Source organism: Giraffa tippelskirchi, chromosome 1, assembly GCF_054371585.1.
Source record: "Giraffa tippelskirchi isolate mGirTip1 chromosome 1, T2T-mGirTip1v1.2.pri, whole genome shotgun sequence".
In the NCBI taxonomy this organism is placed as follows: domain Eukaryota; kingdom Metazoa; phylum Chordata; class Mammalia; order Artiodactyla; family Giraffidae; genus Giraffa; species Giraffa tippelskirchi.
In genome coordinates this window covers 125,290,246-125,310,267 of record NC_137275.1, presented here as the reverse complement: position 1 = coordinate 125,310,267, position 20,022 = coordinate 125,290,246, and the positions used below count along the sequence as shown (strand labels likewise).

Here is a 20,022-nt window from a genome sequence, read left to right as displayed (position 1 = left end):
CCAAGATGTGTGCACTTACACACACACCCCTGCATCACTCTGGATGGATGACTTAAAAAGCATGTTTTACCACTTAAACCGCAATGGTAGGAGAAAGAAGGAATATCACAAAACTAGAAACAGCTACCTATACTAATTAGTCATGTATGGATGTGAGAGTTGGACTGTGAAGAAAGCTGAGCACCAAAGAATTGATGCTTTTGAACTCTGGTGTTGGAGAAGACTCTTGAGAGTCCCTTGGAGTGCAAGGAGATCCAACCAGTCCATCCTAAAGGAGATCAGTCCTGGGTGTTCATTGGAAAGACTGATGTTGAAACTGAAACTCCAATACTTTGGCCACCTGATGTAAAGAGCTGACTCATTTGAAAAGACCCTGATGCTGGGAAAGATTGAGGGAAGGAGAAGGGAACGACAGAGGATGAGATGGCTGGATGGCATCACCGAGTCGATGGACATGGGTTTGGGTGGACTCAGGGAGTTGGTGATGGACAGAGAGGCCTGGTGTGCTGCAATTCATGGGTCGCAAAGAGTCGGACATGACTGAGCGACCGAACTGAACCGACTGACCTACACTAATCGCATTTTCTTCTGGACATCCAGCAGAAGTTATGAGATTCATCATTCAGAGAAATGCCATAGGCAGAGTTTGTCTTTGTATCAGAAATATACCACATTTTTTCAATTTATACATGGAATGATGTCAGCTGAATACCTCTTTAATAGCATATCTTTAGCTGCTATTAATATAACGATTATACCAAGCTTAATTGATAGTGACCCATTGACCCATCAATTTATACACTATCTCTTATATTTCAAAACAGTATGTATTTCAGTTCATTTCATTCAATTGTTGTAATAATTTGAATGATGGTTCAACAAGCATGCTTATCAATTTTGTGATATAATAAAACTCAAAAAGATAGCTAAGTTGTTAGGAAATAAAATCAAATGTCACTAAATTCTAAAATGATGTGAAACTGAATAAAATATAATGGGATCATATATAAGATATATGAGCACAAAAAATAATGCCTAAAATATGACTGGGATCATAGGAAATAATGAGAAAGAGAATTCAGAAAAAAATTAATTAGATGATAGCAGAAATGTATCTGGTATCAGGATATGACTTTATTCTTGAAAATTGGTTTACTGCCTCTGGGAAGCCTGCCTGAACCTAAAAATGGTATTTTGGACATTATTCTTCTATAGGTAAATTGGTTTGGTTAATGCTATTTCCCAAAACAAAGACTATGAAATAATAGAAACTCTAAAAAAACATTAATTAGAATTCTAACAAGTTAAAAAAAAACCCTTATAATTTACTATAACTCTAAGGATACAGATGTACCAGAAAATAACTGTAAGTTACACCTAATGTTTGGAAATCTTTTAATTGCTCCTTATATATGTGCATTTTTAATGTAAGAACTCTCTATTTCCTCAACCCAAAGCAATCTACAGATTCAGTTGCAATCACTATCAAATTATCAAGGGCATTTTTTCACAGAAGTATAACAAAAAATTTCACAGTTTGTATGGAAACACAAATGACTCCAAATAATGAAAGCAATCTAGAGAAAAAAGAACAGAGTGGGAGGAATCAGCCCCCTTGAACTTGGACTTTCCTGCAAAGCTATAGTCAACAAAAGAGTATGGCACTGGCACAAAAACAGGAATATAGATCTATAGACTAGGATAGAGTTCAGAGACAAACCCATGCAACTATGGCTACCTAACCTATGAGAAAGGAAGAACCTATGACAATGGAGAAAAAATAGCCTCTTTAATCAGTGATGCTGGGAAACTAGACAGCTACTTGGAAAAGACTGAAAGAACACATCCTAGTTTTTTAAGGAATCTCCACACTGTTCTCCATAGTGGCTGTACTAGTTTGCATTCCCACCAACAGTGTAAGAGGGTTCCCTTTTCTCCACACCCTCTCCAGCATTTATTGCTTGTAGACTTTTGGATAGCAGCCATTCTGACTGGTGTGAAATGATACCTCATTGTGGTTTTGATTTGCATTTCTCTAATAATGAGTGATGTTGAGCATCTTTTCATGTGTTTGTTAGCCATCTGTATGTCTTCTTTGGAGAAATGTCTGTTTAGTTCTTTGGCCCATTTTTTGATTGGGTCGTTTATTTTTCTGGAATTCAGCTGCAGAAGTTGCTTGTATATTTTTGTACCCCGGTGTTCATCGCAGCACTGTTTACAATAGCCAGGACATGGAAGCAACCTAGATGTCCATCAGCAGACGAATGGATAAGGAAGCTGTGGTACATATACACAATGGAATATTACTCAGCCATTAAAAAAAAATACATTTGAATCGGTTCTACTGAGATGGATGAAACTGGAGCCCATTATACAGAGTGAAGTAAGCCAGAAAGAAAAACAACAATACAGTATACTAATGCATATAATATGGAATTTGAAAGATGGTAACGATAACCCTATATGCGAGACAGAATAAGAGACACAGATGCATGGAACAATTTTATGGACTCTGAGGGAGAAGGTGAGGGTGGGACATTCTGGGAGAATAGCATTGAAACATGTATATTATCATATGTGAAACAGAACACCATTCCATGTTTGATGCATGTGACAGGGGCTCAGGGCCGGGGCAATGGGATGATCCAGAAGGATGGGATGGGGAGGGAGGTGGGTGGGGGGTCCAGGAGGGGGAACACATGTAGACCCATGGCTGATTCATGTCAATGTATGGCAAAAACTATTACGATATTGTAAAGTAATTAGCCCCCAACTAAAATAAATAAATTTATAAAAAAAAAAAAAAAGAACACATCCTAACATCATACACAAAAATAAACTTAAAATGAATTGAATACCTAAATGTAAGGCTGAATACTGACTAGAGAAATTAAAATAAAAACAAACAAACAAATGGGACCTAATTAAACTTACAAGTTTTTGCTCAACAAAGGAAACCATAAACAAAATGAAAAGACAACCCACAGAATGGAAGGAAATATTTTTCAATAAATCGACTAATGAAGGACAAATCTCAAAACTATACAAACAGCTCATACAACTCAATATAAAATACAAACCAAACAACCCAATCAAAATCCAGGCAGAACATCCAAAGAGCCATTTCTCCAAAGAAAATACATAGGTGGTTAAGAGGCACATGAAAAGATGCTCAGCATCACTAATTATTAGAGAAATGCAAATCAAAACTACAATGAGGTATCCCCTCACATTGGTCAGAACAGCCATCATCAAATAATCTGTTGATACAAACAATAAACGCTGCAGGGAGTGTGGAGAAAATGAAACCCTCCTACACTGTTGAAGGGAATTTAAATTGGTACAGCCAGTATGGAGATGTTCTTTAAAAAGTAAAAATAGAGCTACCGAATGATCCAACAATCCCACTTCTGTATCTGAAGAAAACCATAATTCAAAATTATGCATGCACCCTGATATTCACAGCAGCAGTATTTACAATAGCCAGGACATGGAAGCAACCTAAATGTCAATCAATAGAATAGATAAAGAAAATGTGGTACATATATACAATGGAATATCACTGAGCCATAAGAAAGGAATGAAATAGTGCGATCTAGAGAGACATGTATGGACCTAGAGACTGCCATACAGAGTGAAGTAAGTCAAACAGAGAAAAACAAATTTTGCTGATATGTGGAATCTAGAAAAATGGGATAGATGAAATTTTTCTAAGCAGAAATAGTCACAGGTGTAGAGAACAAACTTATGGTTGCCAAGGGGGAAAGGAAAGGGGATGAATTGGGAGACTGAGATTGACACATATACAGTATTGATGCTATTAATATGTATAAAACAGATAACTAAAGAGAACCTATTATATAGCACATGTAACTCTACTCTTTGCTCTGTGGTGACCTAAATGGGAAGGAAATTAAAAAAAAAAGAGTGGGTATATGAATACTGATGACTGATTCACTTTGCTCTACAGCAGAAACACAACATTGTAAAGCAACTATACTACAAAATAGATTAATTTATAAAGAAGAAAACTCCATTTTCTCAAAGGTGGGAGAAAGCATTTTCACCATTTCCTTATAACTCAGTTACTACTTTTCCCTCTAAATTCCACCTACTTTTATAGAAATGAGTACTTAAAATACCTAGTATTACAAAAATTATCAAATATGCCATAAAGATACAATTGCCAAAACAAAACATAAACCGACAATATCAGTAAAAACCCTAAAAAAGATATCTGAAAAAAGCAGGTGGTGCTAGTGGTAAAGAGTCTGCCTGCAATACAAGAGATGCAAGTTCAATCCCTAGGACAGGAAGATCCCCTGGAGGAGGAAATGGCCACTCACTCCAGTATTCTTGCCTGGAGAATCCCATGGACAGAGGAGCCTGGAGGGCTACAGTCCATGGGGTCGCAAAGAGTCGAACGTGACTGAACGACTGAGCACAGCTGAGCACACATCCTGCATTTTATGAATATATTTTAATAAAGACGACTGAGATCCCATCAGGAAGCAGCTTATGGATTTTTGTATTTTTAAGATAATTTCAGTGTTTATTAAGTAGAACATACATTTGAAAACAGAACTAAAACACAGTATAATTAAAACATAATAAATATAAAACATTAAACCACAGACCAATGTAATGTAGTTAACGTGTGTTTGGAGGGAAATTTAGAGTCCTAAATGCTTATTCTACAATAGAAGAAGGCTAAAATTAAGGAGATAAGAATCTAACTTTTTAATATAGAAGAATGTAGTAAAATCAAATGAAAGAAGAAATACCAATATAAGATTGTATATTAATGAGAAAAATACAATAGATAAGATGAAAATATTATTATTTTATTATTCATGATTAATAAAATTGACAATTTCCTACTGTAACAGATAAAGAAAAATGACAGAAAAACAAATAAATGATATTTGAAAGTAAAAGCAACATGAATTGAAGTATGGCAGACATTATAAAATCTCTAAGAGGTGATTGAACTGAACTGAACTGAAGAGGATGTTATGAATAAATATGTCAATAAATATGAACATTTTATCCCCACAGTGAAAAATCTTTTCTCCAAGAAAAGTCCAGGTCCAAATAATCTTCACCCACAAGAGTATCATATCTATAAATAAATAAATAATTCTAATATATGACAATAAACTAAAAAGTATAGTGAAATGAGAAGAATTACTCAAGCATTACTCATTTTACAAAGCTATCATTACATTGTTACCAAAACTTGACAAGGATTCTATGAGAAAGGAAAATTCATGGGCAATATTCACTCACAAATAGAGATACAAAATCACTAAAATATTAGCAAAACAATTCTAGCAATAAATAAAAAGACAGATTTAGTCCATAAATTCAAAGTTTGCTTTCCATCAGAAATCAACAGATTGGAAAAAAAAAAAGAATCAATAGAACATACTTAAAAACAAAGGAGAAAATGTATTTTAATCCAATAGATACAACTGAACAAAACATTTTTATTAAAATCAACATTCATTAAGATGTAAAAAAATAAAAGTCTCAGAAAGCCATACTCAGATGATTTGGTTAACAGGGTACAGTACATTTTCATCAAGTAGATAAAATCCTAACACAAGTATCTAATTCGCTATCGTCAGAATCATAACAAGTCAAAACTAGCTACCAATACCCATTAGACAACATGATACTCGATCTCCCAGCAAATGCAGAAACAGTAAAAATAACTAAAATTATGAGGTATAGGATGGAAAAACATTTTGCATACTGTCATTACTTATAGATATTATGAATATCTACATTGAGAATCCAAAATAACTTATGGGTAAATTATTATAATCCATAGAAGAGTTTAGAAAGTTTCCTAAAATGAGTTCATACTAAAAAATAATTAACCTTTCTCTATACCAGCGACAAATAGTTCAGAATCTTGATAAGATTAATAACATGCTCAAGATCCATATAATGTTAATTTTCTAGGAAAACCACTGAAAATGTCTGACAATCAAATTATAAACACACCCATAAAGATAACAAACAAACACCAAGAAATATAAACCACAGAATGAATAATTTAATATTGAAAATTGCAAATTACTCCCTAATTTATCAATACACTTAATACAATTCTAAACTTCCAATATTTCTTGTATATCTGTGTATGTGTACATAAAGTCTGAGAAGCTGAATAAAATTTTAAAGAAATTTTAAAGAAAATTTTTATGTTAAGAATGGCAACACATTCTCAAGGAAGAAAAGAAAAGAAAGCAGGATGAACTTCATCAGATTTCAACAACTGCTATAAAGATATAGTATTCAGCTTTGGCCACCTGATGCGAAGAGCTGACTCTTTAGAAAAGACCCTGATGCTGGGAAAGAGAGAAGGCAGAAGGAAAAATGGATGATAGAGGATGAGATAGTTGGATGGCATCATTGACTCAATGGACATGGGTCTGAGCAAGCTCTGGGAGTTGGTGATGGACAGGGAAGCCTGGTGTACTGCAGTACATGGGATTGCAGAGTCAGACAGGACTGAGCGACTGAACAGACATAACAGATTCATACATGAAATATTATGTTATTAGTTTAAAGATTTTTACTCATGGGACAGAATTGAGAAGTCAGAAAGATAACACACAAATATGGAAACTTTTAATAGCAGAGTCAACACTTATGATCTATGTGGAGAAAAATACATTTTCTAGTAAATAGTGTTGTTGACTGGATAGCTAACTAGGCAAAAACTAAATAAATATTGGGTCCATAACTCACATGATATAAAAATGAAGATGAGCTGCATTTAAGACCAAACGTAAAAGACAAAATTCTCAAGCTTAAAAAAGACAATATGAAACATCAATTAAACCTATCCTTTAAAAATGATTTGCAAATTTGACAACAACAAAATTAAGAACTCCTATTCATTAAATAGTATAGACAGACATTAAAAAAAAACAATATACAATTTTGGGATAAGACATTTTCACTGTATACAACTGGGAAAAGATATTATTCAAAATAAATTAAGATTATTCTGTGGATCAATAAGAAAAAGAAATTTAAAAATTGGAAATAGGAAGGAATAGGAATTTTACCCAAAAGTAGGCATATATGGTTCATAAGCATAAATAAGAGATCATCTACATTAAAATTAGTAAAATGCAAATTCATGTGACAGTGAGTGCTTATTTCATACCACCGTGATGAGAAAAAATGAAAAGTCAGGCAATATTTAGTGTCGACAGGATGCAGAGTAATGGGAATTCCATCCAATACCGGAGTAAAATAGTTATATCAACTTTGGGAAACAGTTTGTCATATACTACATGAAATGTGTAAAATTGAAATGTGTATTCCTTGGACATGCAATTCTACTATGAAATATGTACCCTAAGAAAATATTGCCTCTATCCCATAACCATGAGGAAGGATACTTAGAGCAATATCATACATAACCAAAACCTGAGAACGCTCAACATGTTTACAAAGTGGAAACTGTTGTAGAAAATTAAACAGCAGTAACAATGAATCAACTAGAATTGCACACATGCACATGGATGGATCTCAGAAATAATTATGAATGAAAGAAGAAAGTCATACTCTATGATTCAATTTTTAAAGTCCAAACACAGGCAGAATATAACAACATTTGTTTAGATGTAAGAAATTACAGAGGAAAGTAAGTGGGAACATGGATTTCAAGGTTTGGAGGAGACAGAATAGCACTAATAATCATATTACTTGGCCTGTCTATTAAGGACAGAGGTGTTGATTTTAACTTTGTACCTGCATGTTTGTCTGTGTGTGCATACTCCTTTTATTTGTATTTTACAATATTTAAAAAATGATGAATTACAGTCTATTGTGCTTTTCATATATCCTCCAGTAAATCATACACATACTACTATTTAAGAGCTTTTTAATTGCACAAGACATGTGTACTTTAGAAAACTTGTTATGGTACCAATTTTCTTTATAGGTCAATTTCCCTTGCCCCAACTAAGGATGTAAAAATTAAAGGTATGTTTTCCAGTAGGCAGAAAGGGTAGTATTACACAGAAATAAATGTGAAGTATTCCAGTTTGTATCCAAAATTTATTGGCACAAGCATAAGAGAGGCACACCAAATCAAGTGAAAATAATTTAGTTGGATAATTACAGTTATCATTGGTGGAGTTTATAACATGTATAAATAATAGGCCAATTATTTAAATATATATATAAAATCTATAGTCGTAATAGCAATTCTGCAAAGTAGAATATCAGAAAGACAAACTGACTTGGAACTTACACAAAAAAGCTAGAAGAGCCCAAATGTATCTCTCTCTCATACATGCCCTGTCATGACTTCATTTTGCCCAGATTTTATTACTAGGTGTCTGATATTGGGGTGTAACGGAGCATAAGAAGACCTGACTTAATCTCGCTCTGCATCTGGTTAGCCATTTGACTTTGGATAATATCTCATGAGTTCTTAAGAACTCAGTTCTTTTTCTTTCTTTTTTTCTTTTAAGGAATTGGAGATTACAATACCTATCAGAGACACTCTGAAGTTTAAACAAAATACGTATGTAAAGTACCCAGCACAAAATATCTATTCAATACATTTTAAGATGATGATGATAATGATGATGAATTTCCTGTTAAATTATGGGAACAGCTCCCGAATGGTTAAAAAGAGGAACAGAGGGGTGGCTGAAGGGAGGGCTGATCAAGCAAACAGAGGGAGAAGATGACAGAACTGGGAAAGTGAGAATAGTGGTAAAGAGCTCACTTTCATGACCCTGCGTGGAGTCCTGGCCAAGGCTGGAGGAATGATGTAATTTGGAAGAGGCTGATGCTCTGAATACAGGAACGTTCTTGGGACAAGCAGGGGTTAGGGGACAGCCTTACTAAGAGAAAAGGAACGAAAGAAGGCAATGGAAGACTCTCATTAGGTCAGGCACCCCTGACCCAGAGCTAAGAACATTTGCAGCCCTGAAGAGCCTCATAACCATGTGAATACTCTCACCTCTGTCTTCCTGGCTGGAGAGTTATAAGATTGGCCAGAAGAAACTCAGCCTGCAGCTTTCAGGGTTCTGCTAATCATCTGACCTGGGATGCACAGTTTCACTGCTACTCAGATGCTTTTACCAAACCACAGCTTCTCTATTTCTGTGATATCTTCACCATGACAAAGAAAAGACCAACAAACAACAGCAACGAACAAACAGAGCTCCTTATTTTGAATAGTACAATATGGGCTTCTATCATTATGTTATTATCCCTGGATTACTACTTCTGCACCCTTCTGAATTCTTGTTGGCAACAACCTAAGTCCTTATAGAAGGACTTCTTTTTACCCTTTACTTTTTCTAGGATGTAAAATATTTCTTCTATCACTCCCTCAAGACTAGAACTGTGCTATGCGTAGATGAACCTACTGAATTCCACCGAACCACCTGTTAGCGTGCCCAAATATCATCAACCTCAGGTCCTTGGCTCCTCTGATCCACCTGCCGGTGTTTAGAGTTGTGGTCCCCCTTTCATCCTTGGCCCAGCCAGTTAGATACACCACAGTCCTAATGAGTGAGCCGAGCTCAAGATATGTGTGTGCCAAGTTAAGACTCACAGAGCAATTAAAGATACCCTCAGAAATGATTGAAAAGCATGTGGAAGTATATAACATGACAGATTTCTAAAACTCAAATGACCTCTTGTTCATCTCCTATTGTAAATGCAATTCTTCTTTTTTCCTCTCTGATATTTGAAATTGTTTTGGTTCTGCCCATCATTGACCACCAATGGTGCCATGAAACCTACCTTACTGTGCTCAGAAGAAAGGCTAATGAGAGATGCTGTAAGTGACAAAGCAAAGCAGCACTTGGCTTACACTGAACTCCATACCTGAGCGCATAGCCTCTTTCTGCATGCTGCCATAGTCATGCCAGTCCTTTCTTCTCAAACCATCTGTCCATGCATAGAACTGCCCATCTCCCAGGCCCAGTGGGAATGTCTGTGGAAAAGGAAAGTATTCAGAGCATAAAAAGGAGGTAGATCCTTTTGTGTGGCTGGTAAACACAGCCAGATGCATCATAGGCAATCAAAAAATACTCCAATAACTGATTCTCCCCATCTACAAAAAGAAAGCCATTGCTAGTGACCTGATGGACACGCATTTTAAAATCTTTTTTCTGCTTTTAAAATAAGAGCCTGTGCCACACACAACACCTACCATTTCCAATTTTATTTTATCCAAAGCCTTTCATAATTTAGTGCACCACTTCATCTGAGCATAAATGCCTAGCCGTCTTTACTTGCCCAAAATGTAGATGGTAGTAGGGCTATTGATTTTGTATTAAAAGAAAATACTTTTGTGTGTGTGTGTGTGATTTGTACAATTTCCACTCATTTTGATCAAATACATCTGAATGGCCTGATGACAATATTAGCAAGCATTTATTTGTTGAATGCTCACTGTGTACCAGCTACTAAGACACTCTGTATAGAAGATCCTTTGATCTTTACAAAAGTCTTTACTGTAAATCTCCATGTATCTGCCACTTAAACAAAGGCCCAGAAAAGTATTAATAAAATAGCTTGAATGAAACCACAGTGGCCAAACCAGGACTTGGGCCAGCTCTATTAAGACCAAAAGTGGGGTACTAATGACTATTTAATACTGCCTCCCATCAAGATTTCTGTTGAAATATGGTGTGTGGTTATGGTTACAGTTGAAATGATCACCAAATCTCAACATGTTCTATGCTTTGGTGAAACTCATTGTGTTGAATGTCACCTTGGTTATTATTTTTGTGTACATGGCTGATGCTGCTTCTTTCTTTATGGTGTTCCTTTTTGGTAATAAATAAAATGTTCAGGATGAAGCTTATCTTCACAATCTCAAAGGTCAAGATAATATAAAATAAATGTTTTCATATTCGCATACCATTTTCCTCTAGTTCATTTTTGGAAATAACACATCAACAGGAAAAATAGAAGAAAAGTTTTGAAATTTCAATTTAGGTAAAACAGAAGATGAAAAATTTCAGTGAAGAAAGTTTACCCTAAGAGCCTTTCCAAATAAAAGGTCTTACTTCTTCATCTGAAACAGGACAACTATTGTGCTTATGAAAAAAGTCTCCATCTTCAGTACATGTTTATGGCTTATAAAGCTTCTACTAGGTTGGAAAGAATAAAAATGGATCTTAATATTTAAAAAAAATGGTAGTCAAATCAGAGGAAAAACTTTTCAGATCAGGTGACTATTATCTAAATATATTTGAAAAATTGTTTATTAAGTGGTAAATTCAGGAAAACAACAGAGGAATAAACATACAAGGATGATGGTGAGTTTACCAAAGATATTAAAAATGAATTTTGAAAGGAGGATGACAAGAAAGAAAAGATGGAAAAATTAACAGGAATATAATAAAAATAAAAGAAAGTGAAATAAAACAATTTTGGGGTTTAATACCAATACACACACACACACACAAACTCATGAATTTTTTTCTGATTGATATTTATTTTATAATCGGAATACAGCTCCAAGCAAGAGAAGATTTGGATCAAGGTTATTCTCAAAATAGTAAAAACGTGCTTCCAGCAAGAGCTCCTGTGATCCGAACCGCTGGTTCATTAAGTCCTCTAGGCTGGGGTCTGATCACAAAGGACTTTCACTACATCCTCCAATGACAAAATAGAGATGACACAGCAGCAGACTCACTGATGTGAATCTATAGTGCTGTTTGGGGGGCAGAGACGGTGCCCAAGGCCGTCCTATTGGGGAGGACGGTTCTTCTCATTAGAGACACTGAGGCTTTCTGGCATCTTTCAAGGATTCCTGGCCTGAAATGAGGGCCTCTGTGTGAGCTATGATGTCCTGAAGGCCACTGTTGTAGTTCAGTGGCTAAGCTGTGTCCGATTCTTTGCAGCACACAAGGCTTCCCTGTCCTTCACTATCTCTCAGACTTTGCTCAGACTCATGTCCATTGAGTTGATGAGGCCATCCAACCATCTCATCCTCTGTCACAGGTCAATGGGAGGAACAAAGATGATAGCTGACCAGTGGTTCCAGTGGGAAACAGAGTGTGTCTTCCCAGTATTTTGGAAAGGGAGGGGGTCAGCTTTAGGACCTTGACCTAGTTGTGCACAGCACATATGTTGCCCAGGGCACACAACAGTGTCATGTGACAGGAGATGGACTAGGGGCCAGAGATACTGGACAATGGCCCTACCTTCTCCCCTTGCTCAATGATGCACCCAATTCCAGGTATGATGCATCTCCACAGACCCACTGAGCATCAGGACAATGAGGTCCCAGTGGACACTAAATGGTTCCCCCTCACCCACCCAGGGGTATCAGGTAACGCATCCACCCCTATAGGATGTCCCATGTCAAATCTCAGAGCTGTACCTGCCCCAGGTGTCATGGGCTTGGTGTTCTCAGCCCACAGCACACTGATCCCCAGTGAGAGTTGGGAGGTGGCTGTTTCCCTTCACTTCTGTACCTTTACAGTGCTGGGTACTTCTGCAGGGGTCCCTGGTCTGGCATATGGCACAACAGGCTCCATGGGTTGATTGCTCAAATGTCTTAAAACCCAAGTGGTACCTCAGTCTCCCCAGCCATGTTGTTTCTCTTGTTAGTAATTTAACCCATGGCTTTAGTCTTCCATTTGTTTCTTTCTATAAATCCTGCTACTTGTAGATTACAGGAAAGATGGAACCTCCACCTGACACTGAGCTATTTTGCCCAGTCTTGTGCATCATGACCCTTGAACATCTCTCCTTGTCCACCATCATCTGACATCATCTGGCTTTTTACCCCGCCACATGGGGCTGTTTAAAGCACCTGAGGCAGGACATATAATACCTATTACGTACAGTTCTTGAATGGTTTCTCCTATTTCCTTAGGCCCCCAGGGAGTTCATTTTGTTTGACAATTACCATTCTGAAAGGAGTACATGAAGGCTTATTTCATATGCAGAACACATCATGTGAAATGCCGGGCTGGATGAAGCACAAGCTGGAATCAAGATGGCCAGGAGAAATATCAATAATCTCAGATATGCAGATGATACCACCCTTATGGCAGAAAGTGAAGAAGAACTAAAGAGCCTCTTATTGAAAGTGAAAGCGGAGAGTGAAAATGTTGGCTTAAAACTCAACATTCAGAAAACTGAGATCACGGCATCTGGTCCCATCACATCATGGCAAACAGATGGGGAAATAATGGAAACAGTGAAAGACTATTTTTGGGGGCTCTGAAATCACTGCAGATGGTGACTGCAGCCATGAAATTAAAAGATGTTTGCTCCTTGGAAGAAAAGCTATGACCAACCTAGACAGCATATTAAAAAACAGAGACATTACTTTGCCAACAAAAGTTCATCTAGTCAAAGCTCTGTTTTTTTCAGTAGTCATGTATGGATGTGAGACTTGGATTACAAAGAAAGCTGATCGCTGAAGAATTGATGCTTTTGAACTGTGGTATTGGAGAAGACTCTTAAGAGTCCTTTGGACAGCAGGGAGATCAAGCCAGTCAATCCTAAAGGAAATCAGTCCTGAATATCCATTGGAAGGACTGATGCTAAAGCTGAAACTCCAATACTTTGGCCACCTGATGTGAAGAACTGACTCACTAGAAAAGACCATGATGCTGGGAAAGATTGAAGGCAGGAGGAGAAGGGGATGACAGGGGATGAGAGGGTTGGATGGCATCATCGACTTGATACGCATGAGTTTGAGTAAGCTCTGGGAGTTGGTGATGGATAGGGAAGCCTGGCGTACTGCAGTCCACGGGGTTGCAAAGAGTCAGACACGACCGAGCAACGGAACTGAACTGAAAGGGTGGGAGACTTCCCGATTCCCAGCTCTTCTGTCCTCCTCCGCATTGATTTGACTTATCTAACTTGAGGCTGTTCTCTCCATTAGAAGTTTGCAGAGTTTGACCCTGCAGGATCTCAACACCCAATATGTATGCAAATATCAGAGAGATTCCAACCTTGTGATCTCGTGGGGGAGAACATGCAGGGACCTTCCTGCCTTCCTGACCATACTTTGTGCCCTTTAACCATCAGTGTGCTGTCATAGAGCATGTTGATTCCAGGTGCAATGTGCTCAGTGTCCCTAAGTCGTGTCTGACTCTTTGTGACCCTACAGACTGTAGCCCACCAGGCTCCTCTGTCCATGGGATTCTCCAGGCAAGAATACTGGAGTGGGTTGTCATGCCCTCCTCTAGGGGATCTTCTTGACCCAGGGATCGAACCTGTGTCTGCTGGGTCTCCTGCATTGGCAGGAGGGTTCTTTACCACTATTGCCCCTGGGAAGCTGCAGTAGCAACACTTGTTGCTTATTTCTGGGGAACTAGTGAGCTCAACAGGAGGCCTCATATCACCCCCGTCAACCCTCAGCTGGAAGTGATCTCAGCCTGCATCTTATACCAGGGGCTGAGGAGGCACTGATGCCAAATAGGACTGTTTTCCTGAGGAGGCACTGATGCCAAATAGGACTGTTTTCCTGAGGCCTCTGCTGGAGTAAGTAGGGCATCAGGGGCAGGTGGAGCAGGTCTGAGTTACTGCTCAGGTTTAAAGTTTCCCACAGTCTGTCTATTCTTTTCATGTGAGGTCAGACCACCTTTGCTTCTGGGTTATTATCACTGGACCCTTTTCAGCCCTTGGATTAACAGTGTGGCTTTTCTAGCTCTGTCTCTCTTGGATCTTTCCCGCGGTTTGTTCCTGTCCCAGGGTTTGTCTGTTTCCCCAGGTCAGCAGTGGACAGTGGACAGCCAGCCTCCTCAGTCTCACAGCTAAGCTCAGCATGTATAGCTCCTCCTACATCTGGTGCTGGGGATGGGTGGGAGAGTTTAGGCTTTCATTCCTGCAGTAAACATGGCCTGATGGGGTTCTTCAAGAACAGGGCATAGAAGGCCCGTCTTATTCCCAACTCCCTAAGAATTTGTTGCCATTGATTTCCAGGGTCCCTGTGCCTGGGGAGAATGTCATCACTGGGCCAAGTCTCTGAGCAACTGGAATAAACCAAACTTTAAGGAAATGAGCAGGGTTTTCCAGGTGGCGCAGTGGTAAAGAACATGCCTGCCAAGATAGGAGACCCAGGTTCCATTCCTGGGTCAGGAAGATCTCCTGGAGAAGGAAATGGCTACCCACTCCAGTATTCCTGCCTGGAAAATCCCATGGACAGAGGAGCCTGGTGGGCTGCAGTCCATGGGGTCACAGAGAGTCAGATACAACTGAGAACACACACAAGGGAGCAAGCACCTTGAACCCCCCAGTGCCAGATATATGCTGCTGGAGGGCCAGGTGTGTGTTGGGGGGGGTGGTGTAGGGTGCAGTGTGGTGATGCTCATTTCCTCTGCCTCCTGCCCTGCTCTCCTGTCGTCTCACAGCTGCACTAACCTCTCAGATACTTTCTCTGGCTTTTTGCTGGAAATTAGAGGCTGCACCAATAAGCTCAATGGTGGGTCGTAAATTCTCTCCTCCAGAACACTTCCCACACTGGGGGCTGCTGCACTGGCTGGGATTGTAGCTGATGTGCTTTTCATTTCCTTTATATGAGGGGTAGACTGCCAGGGGCTTTCATCAGTTGACTGTCAGTAACCACAACGTACTCCCCATCATCCTCAGCAGCTTCCCAGGGTCCCACATCTAGTGTTCCAACCAGGATGTCACAAACGCTAGACCTTCATCTGCTAGCTTGCAGCCTTGCTTTGCACACGGCCGGCTGGGTTCCTCAGCTCAGCATTGCTCCCCCTCGCCTGCCTCCCTCGCTCAAGCCAGCAGAGGGAGGGACATCGCATATCCTTCCGTGACCTCCGCTCTTTTTTTTTCAGCTTTTCTTCTGAATCCATGGAGCTGAGCTCAGCCCACTATGGGAACTATTCCTCTCCAGTCCTGGAGGCCTGGCACTCTAGCAGTTCTTCAGACCAGGTGGTGTTTTCGGGGAGACCACAAGCATACAACGTTCAGACCACCTCTCCTTCCAGACAGGGTGACGGCCAACTCAGGGTCTGCTCTGTGGACGTCTCTTTCCCAAGCCTACTTCTTGAGGGGCTCCTAAATTTTTAGATCCCAAGCTGCCTCCCACTACACGGAGGGCAAGGAGAGAGAGAGAGAAATTGGCTCTCCACCTGTGCTTGGAAAGGTGTAATGAACAAGAAACTTACACAGGAGGCTTGTCCTAAGTGGCCCAAGTCAAGTAGCCCTTCGCCCCTGTCGGCTGAGCCTTAGAAGTTTATCCAGAGGCCTTAAGGAGCTCAGTTCCCATCTGATCACAAGGTCTCCAGGCTGTTACATCCTTGAAAGCACTCCTAATGTGAGGAGAGTGGGCAGAGTACATATTCCCAGGACCCTGGAGCTGGGAGGGCCCAGAAAGGAGCTTCTGATAGCCTGGTTCAGGCTTATGGGTTAACGACAAGTCATGCTCTCTCCATCACCTCCTCCAACATTAGCAAGCATCTTTAACATCTCTTATTTTGGTGTATTTAATGTAGAGAATTCTTAGCATCTTGAATCCAAGATTTAACTTTTGCTATCTCCAGTAAACCCATGAAATGACAGTAAGGCATCAGATGAATCAACAAAGCAGACAGTGGAAATGACATGAAATTTCTGTAAATGGCTGAGAGTTATTGGAAAAGAAGTGCTTTTTTTTTTCACCAATGAACTTCTAAAGTAGTAAACTGAACACATCAGGTGTTTTTGAGGGTGAGGTTATAGGTGAAGACAGCGAGACTGACATTGTTAGCCCCTCCTGGGTTCACACCCCCTTGACAACAAACAGGTGATTCCTGAGTCCGCCCACCAAGCTACCCACCTGTGGGGAATTGCAGTATATTGAGAGGAGAATGTTTCCGCTCTTCTCAGCACAGCTGAAAGCCAGGATGCCACCCCGTAGTGAAAACCAGGGATCCACATAAGTATATGCACTCGGTTTTGTTAACCATGGGCTTCCCAAGTGGCTCAGTAGTAAAGAACCCACCTGCCAAGACAGGAGACGCAGGTTCAATCACTGAGTCGGGAAGATCCCCTGGAGAAGGAAATGACAACCCACTCCAGTATTCTTGCCTGGAGAATCCCGTGGACAGAGGAGCCTGAAGGGCTACCATCCATGGGGTCACAAAGAGTCAGACATGGCTTAGTGACTGAACAACAAGAAAATTGTAAACCACATCTCATCAGCTCCCAGCGAGCTGCCAGCCTGCCTCACACCCCTGAGATAGAGAATATAAATCCCCACAGGAGAACTGAGTCAAAAGAAAGGAACAGGTCTGGGCTCCTGGGTAACTGTGGGGACATCCTCCCCACACATGGAGCTTCTGAGTGGCACTTCCATGTCATCACTTACAAGCAGGTACAAAGAGCCAAGGATCAGCCAAAATCTCAGGCATCTGAGAACTTTTCACAGAAAATCAGAGGCCAAAATAAACCAAAGGAATAATAAGCTTGAAGGAAACAGAGGTTGTGTAAACCTCAGAAGAAAACTTCCCCTCAAAAAATCTAAACTTAACTTATGCAAAGGGCTTTAAGAAAAGGTTCTGTACAGAAAGAGAATTTTTTTTTAAAAAAGGGAAGTATTTAGAGAATAAGGAAGAGGTCTTGAAAAGTGAAAATGAGGCAGTAGGACAGAGTAATTGTGAGACCATTGGAAGATGAGGGACAAGGAATCCTACTAAGAAATTTAAAACAGAAGAAGAAAAAGAATAAAGGAAAAGAAGAGAAGGAAGGTGAGGAGAGGGGAGAAAACAGAGTCAGAGGCATAAAAATATAAGTTGAAGGGAGGTAACAAAGTATTGGGTTGTCCAAAAAGTCCACTGGGGTTTTTCCTTAACATCTTACAGAAAAGCTTAAACAAACTTTTTGACTAAGCCAATAGTAGCAAGCCTAGATTTCATCCGGTCCTGAAGGTGCGAGAGGGATGGAAGGCAGATCCAGAAAGGATGTCTTTGTGGGGAAATTAAAATAGGAAAAACAAACTTACTCTTTGCCTATTTTTAAACATATTGAAAGAAGAGTTTTAGATCTCCCAAAGAGATTGGGATGGATTAATGATGTGTATATAAAAATTTAAACAAGTAAAAAATGGATCCAATAATAAAGCTAGAGGTTAAAAAAATAATGTACAATAAGAAAATGAAATTATAGCACATTACTTGTCTTAGGTATGAATATTCTTACCTAGATATTAGTTTAACTAAAATTGATTCTCTATGTATACTGGACATTGAGGGAAAGGGTGGACAAAGGTAGTTAACTATACATCTTATATAATAAAACAATAGATAAAGTCAAAATAAAAACAAAGAATAGTAATAAACACATTATCAACAAATATGGAAGCATATTTATAGACAAATATAGACAGAATAAAGAAAAATCGATGCAGTTGCCCCTGGGTATCAGACATGACAAGCAGAAGGAAGTGATCCCATGAATTTCTGGCTATCGTTATAAGCTTTATGTTATGATTCCATTTTTAAAATATATTCAAAATCACTTGACATAAATAAATCTCAAATAAAATGTTTTAGACCTTCCTGGCAGTTCTTAGTGCTCATGCAAGGTGTGTTGGCATCATAAGGCTATTTTATGATGCAGAGGAGTCAGTGGAAGTGGACCATCTGCAACTGCTTTAATAAAGGCTCTCTGAGAATTAGCTCCACTAATGAATGCCTCTTTGTATCTATATCCATGCTACTCACAGTCCAGCAACATCAGCATCACCTGGGAACTTGTTAGAACTACAGTTCCCTGCACTCAACTCATACCTGTTAAGTCAGAAACTTTCAGAGGAGAAAGAGAAGTCTACGTTTTAATGTTTCAAGGTATTCTGAGGCTTACTAGAATTTGAGATCCACTAATCCAAGTCTATACCCCAACCAGGAATGCTGAAGAGGCTGAAGTTGAATGGTTCTATGAAGACCTACAAGACCGTCCAGAACAAACACCCAAAAAAGATGTCCTTCTCATCATAAGGGACTGAAATGCAAAGGTAGGAAGTCAAGAGATACCTGGAGTAACAGGAAAATTTGGACTTGGAGTACAGAATGAAGCAGGGCAAAGGCTAACAATTTTGCCAAATGAATGCACCGGTCATAGCAAACACCCTCTTCCAACAGCACAAGAGAAGACTCTACACATGGACATCACCAGATGGTCAACACCGAAATCAGATTGATTGCATTCTTTGCAGCCAAAGATGGAGAAGTTCTATACAGTCAGCAAAAACAAGACTGGGAGCTGACTGTGGTTCAGATCATGAACTCCTTATTGCCAAATTCAGACTTAAATTAAAGAAAGTAGGTAAAAGCACTAGACCATTCAGGTATGACCTAAATCAAATTCCTTATGATTATACAGTGCAAGTGACAAATAGATTCAAGGGATTAGATCTGATAGACAGAGTGCCTGAAGAACTATAGATGGAGGTTTGTGACATTGTACAGGAGGCAGTGATCAAGACCATATCCCAGAAAAAGAAATGAAAAAAGGCAAAATATTTGTCTGAGGAGGTCTTACAAATAGCAGAGAAAAGAAGAGAAGATAAAGGCAAAGGAGAAAAGGAAAGATATACCCAATTGAATGGAGAGTTCCAAGGAATAGCAAGGAGAGGTAAGCAAGTGTTCCTGAGTGAGCAACGGAAAGAAATAGAGGAGAACAATAGAATAGAAAGACTAGAGATCTCTATAAGAAAATTAGAGATACCAAGGGAACATTTCATGCAGATGGGCTCGATAAAGGACAGAAATGGTATGGACCTAACAGAAGCAGAAGATATTAAGAAGAAGTGGCAAGAAAACACAGAGGAACTATACAAAAAAGATCTTCATAAACCATATAACCATGATGGTATGATCACTCACCTAGAGCCAGACATCCTAGAATGTGAAGTCAAGTGGGCCTTAGGAAGCATCACTATAAACAAAGCTAGTGGAGGTGATGGAATTCCAGTTGAGCTCTTTCAAATCTTAAAAGATGATGCTGTGAAAGTGCTGCCCTCAATGTGCCAGCAACTTTGGAAAACTCATTAGTGGC

The 20,022-nt window shown here is 39.2% G+C and overlaps 1 protein-coding gene across 1 annotated transcript in view; it reads right to left on the bottom strand.

The window, feature by feature from the left end:
- Positions 1-20,022, bottom strand: part of GALNTL6 (polypeptide N-acetylgalactosaminyltransferase like 6) — a 1,429,734-nt gene that overhangs the window by 949,413 nt on the left and 460,299 nt on the right. Inside the window, exon 2 of the mRNA XM_081568813.1 lies at positions 9,877-9,985. Coding sequence (XP_081424939.1) covers positions 9,877-9,985 — 109 coding nt within the window. The remainder of the gene's footprint in view (positions 1-9,876; positions 9,986-20,022) is intronic.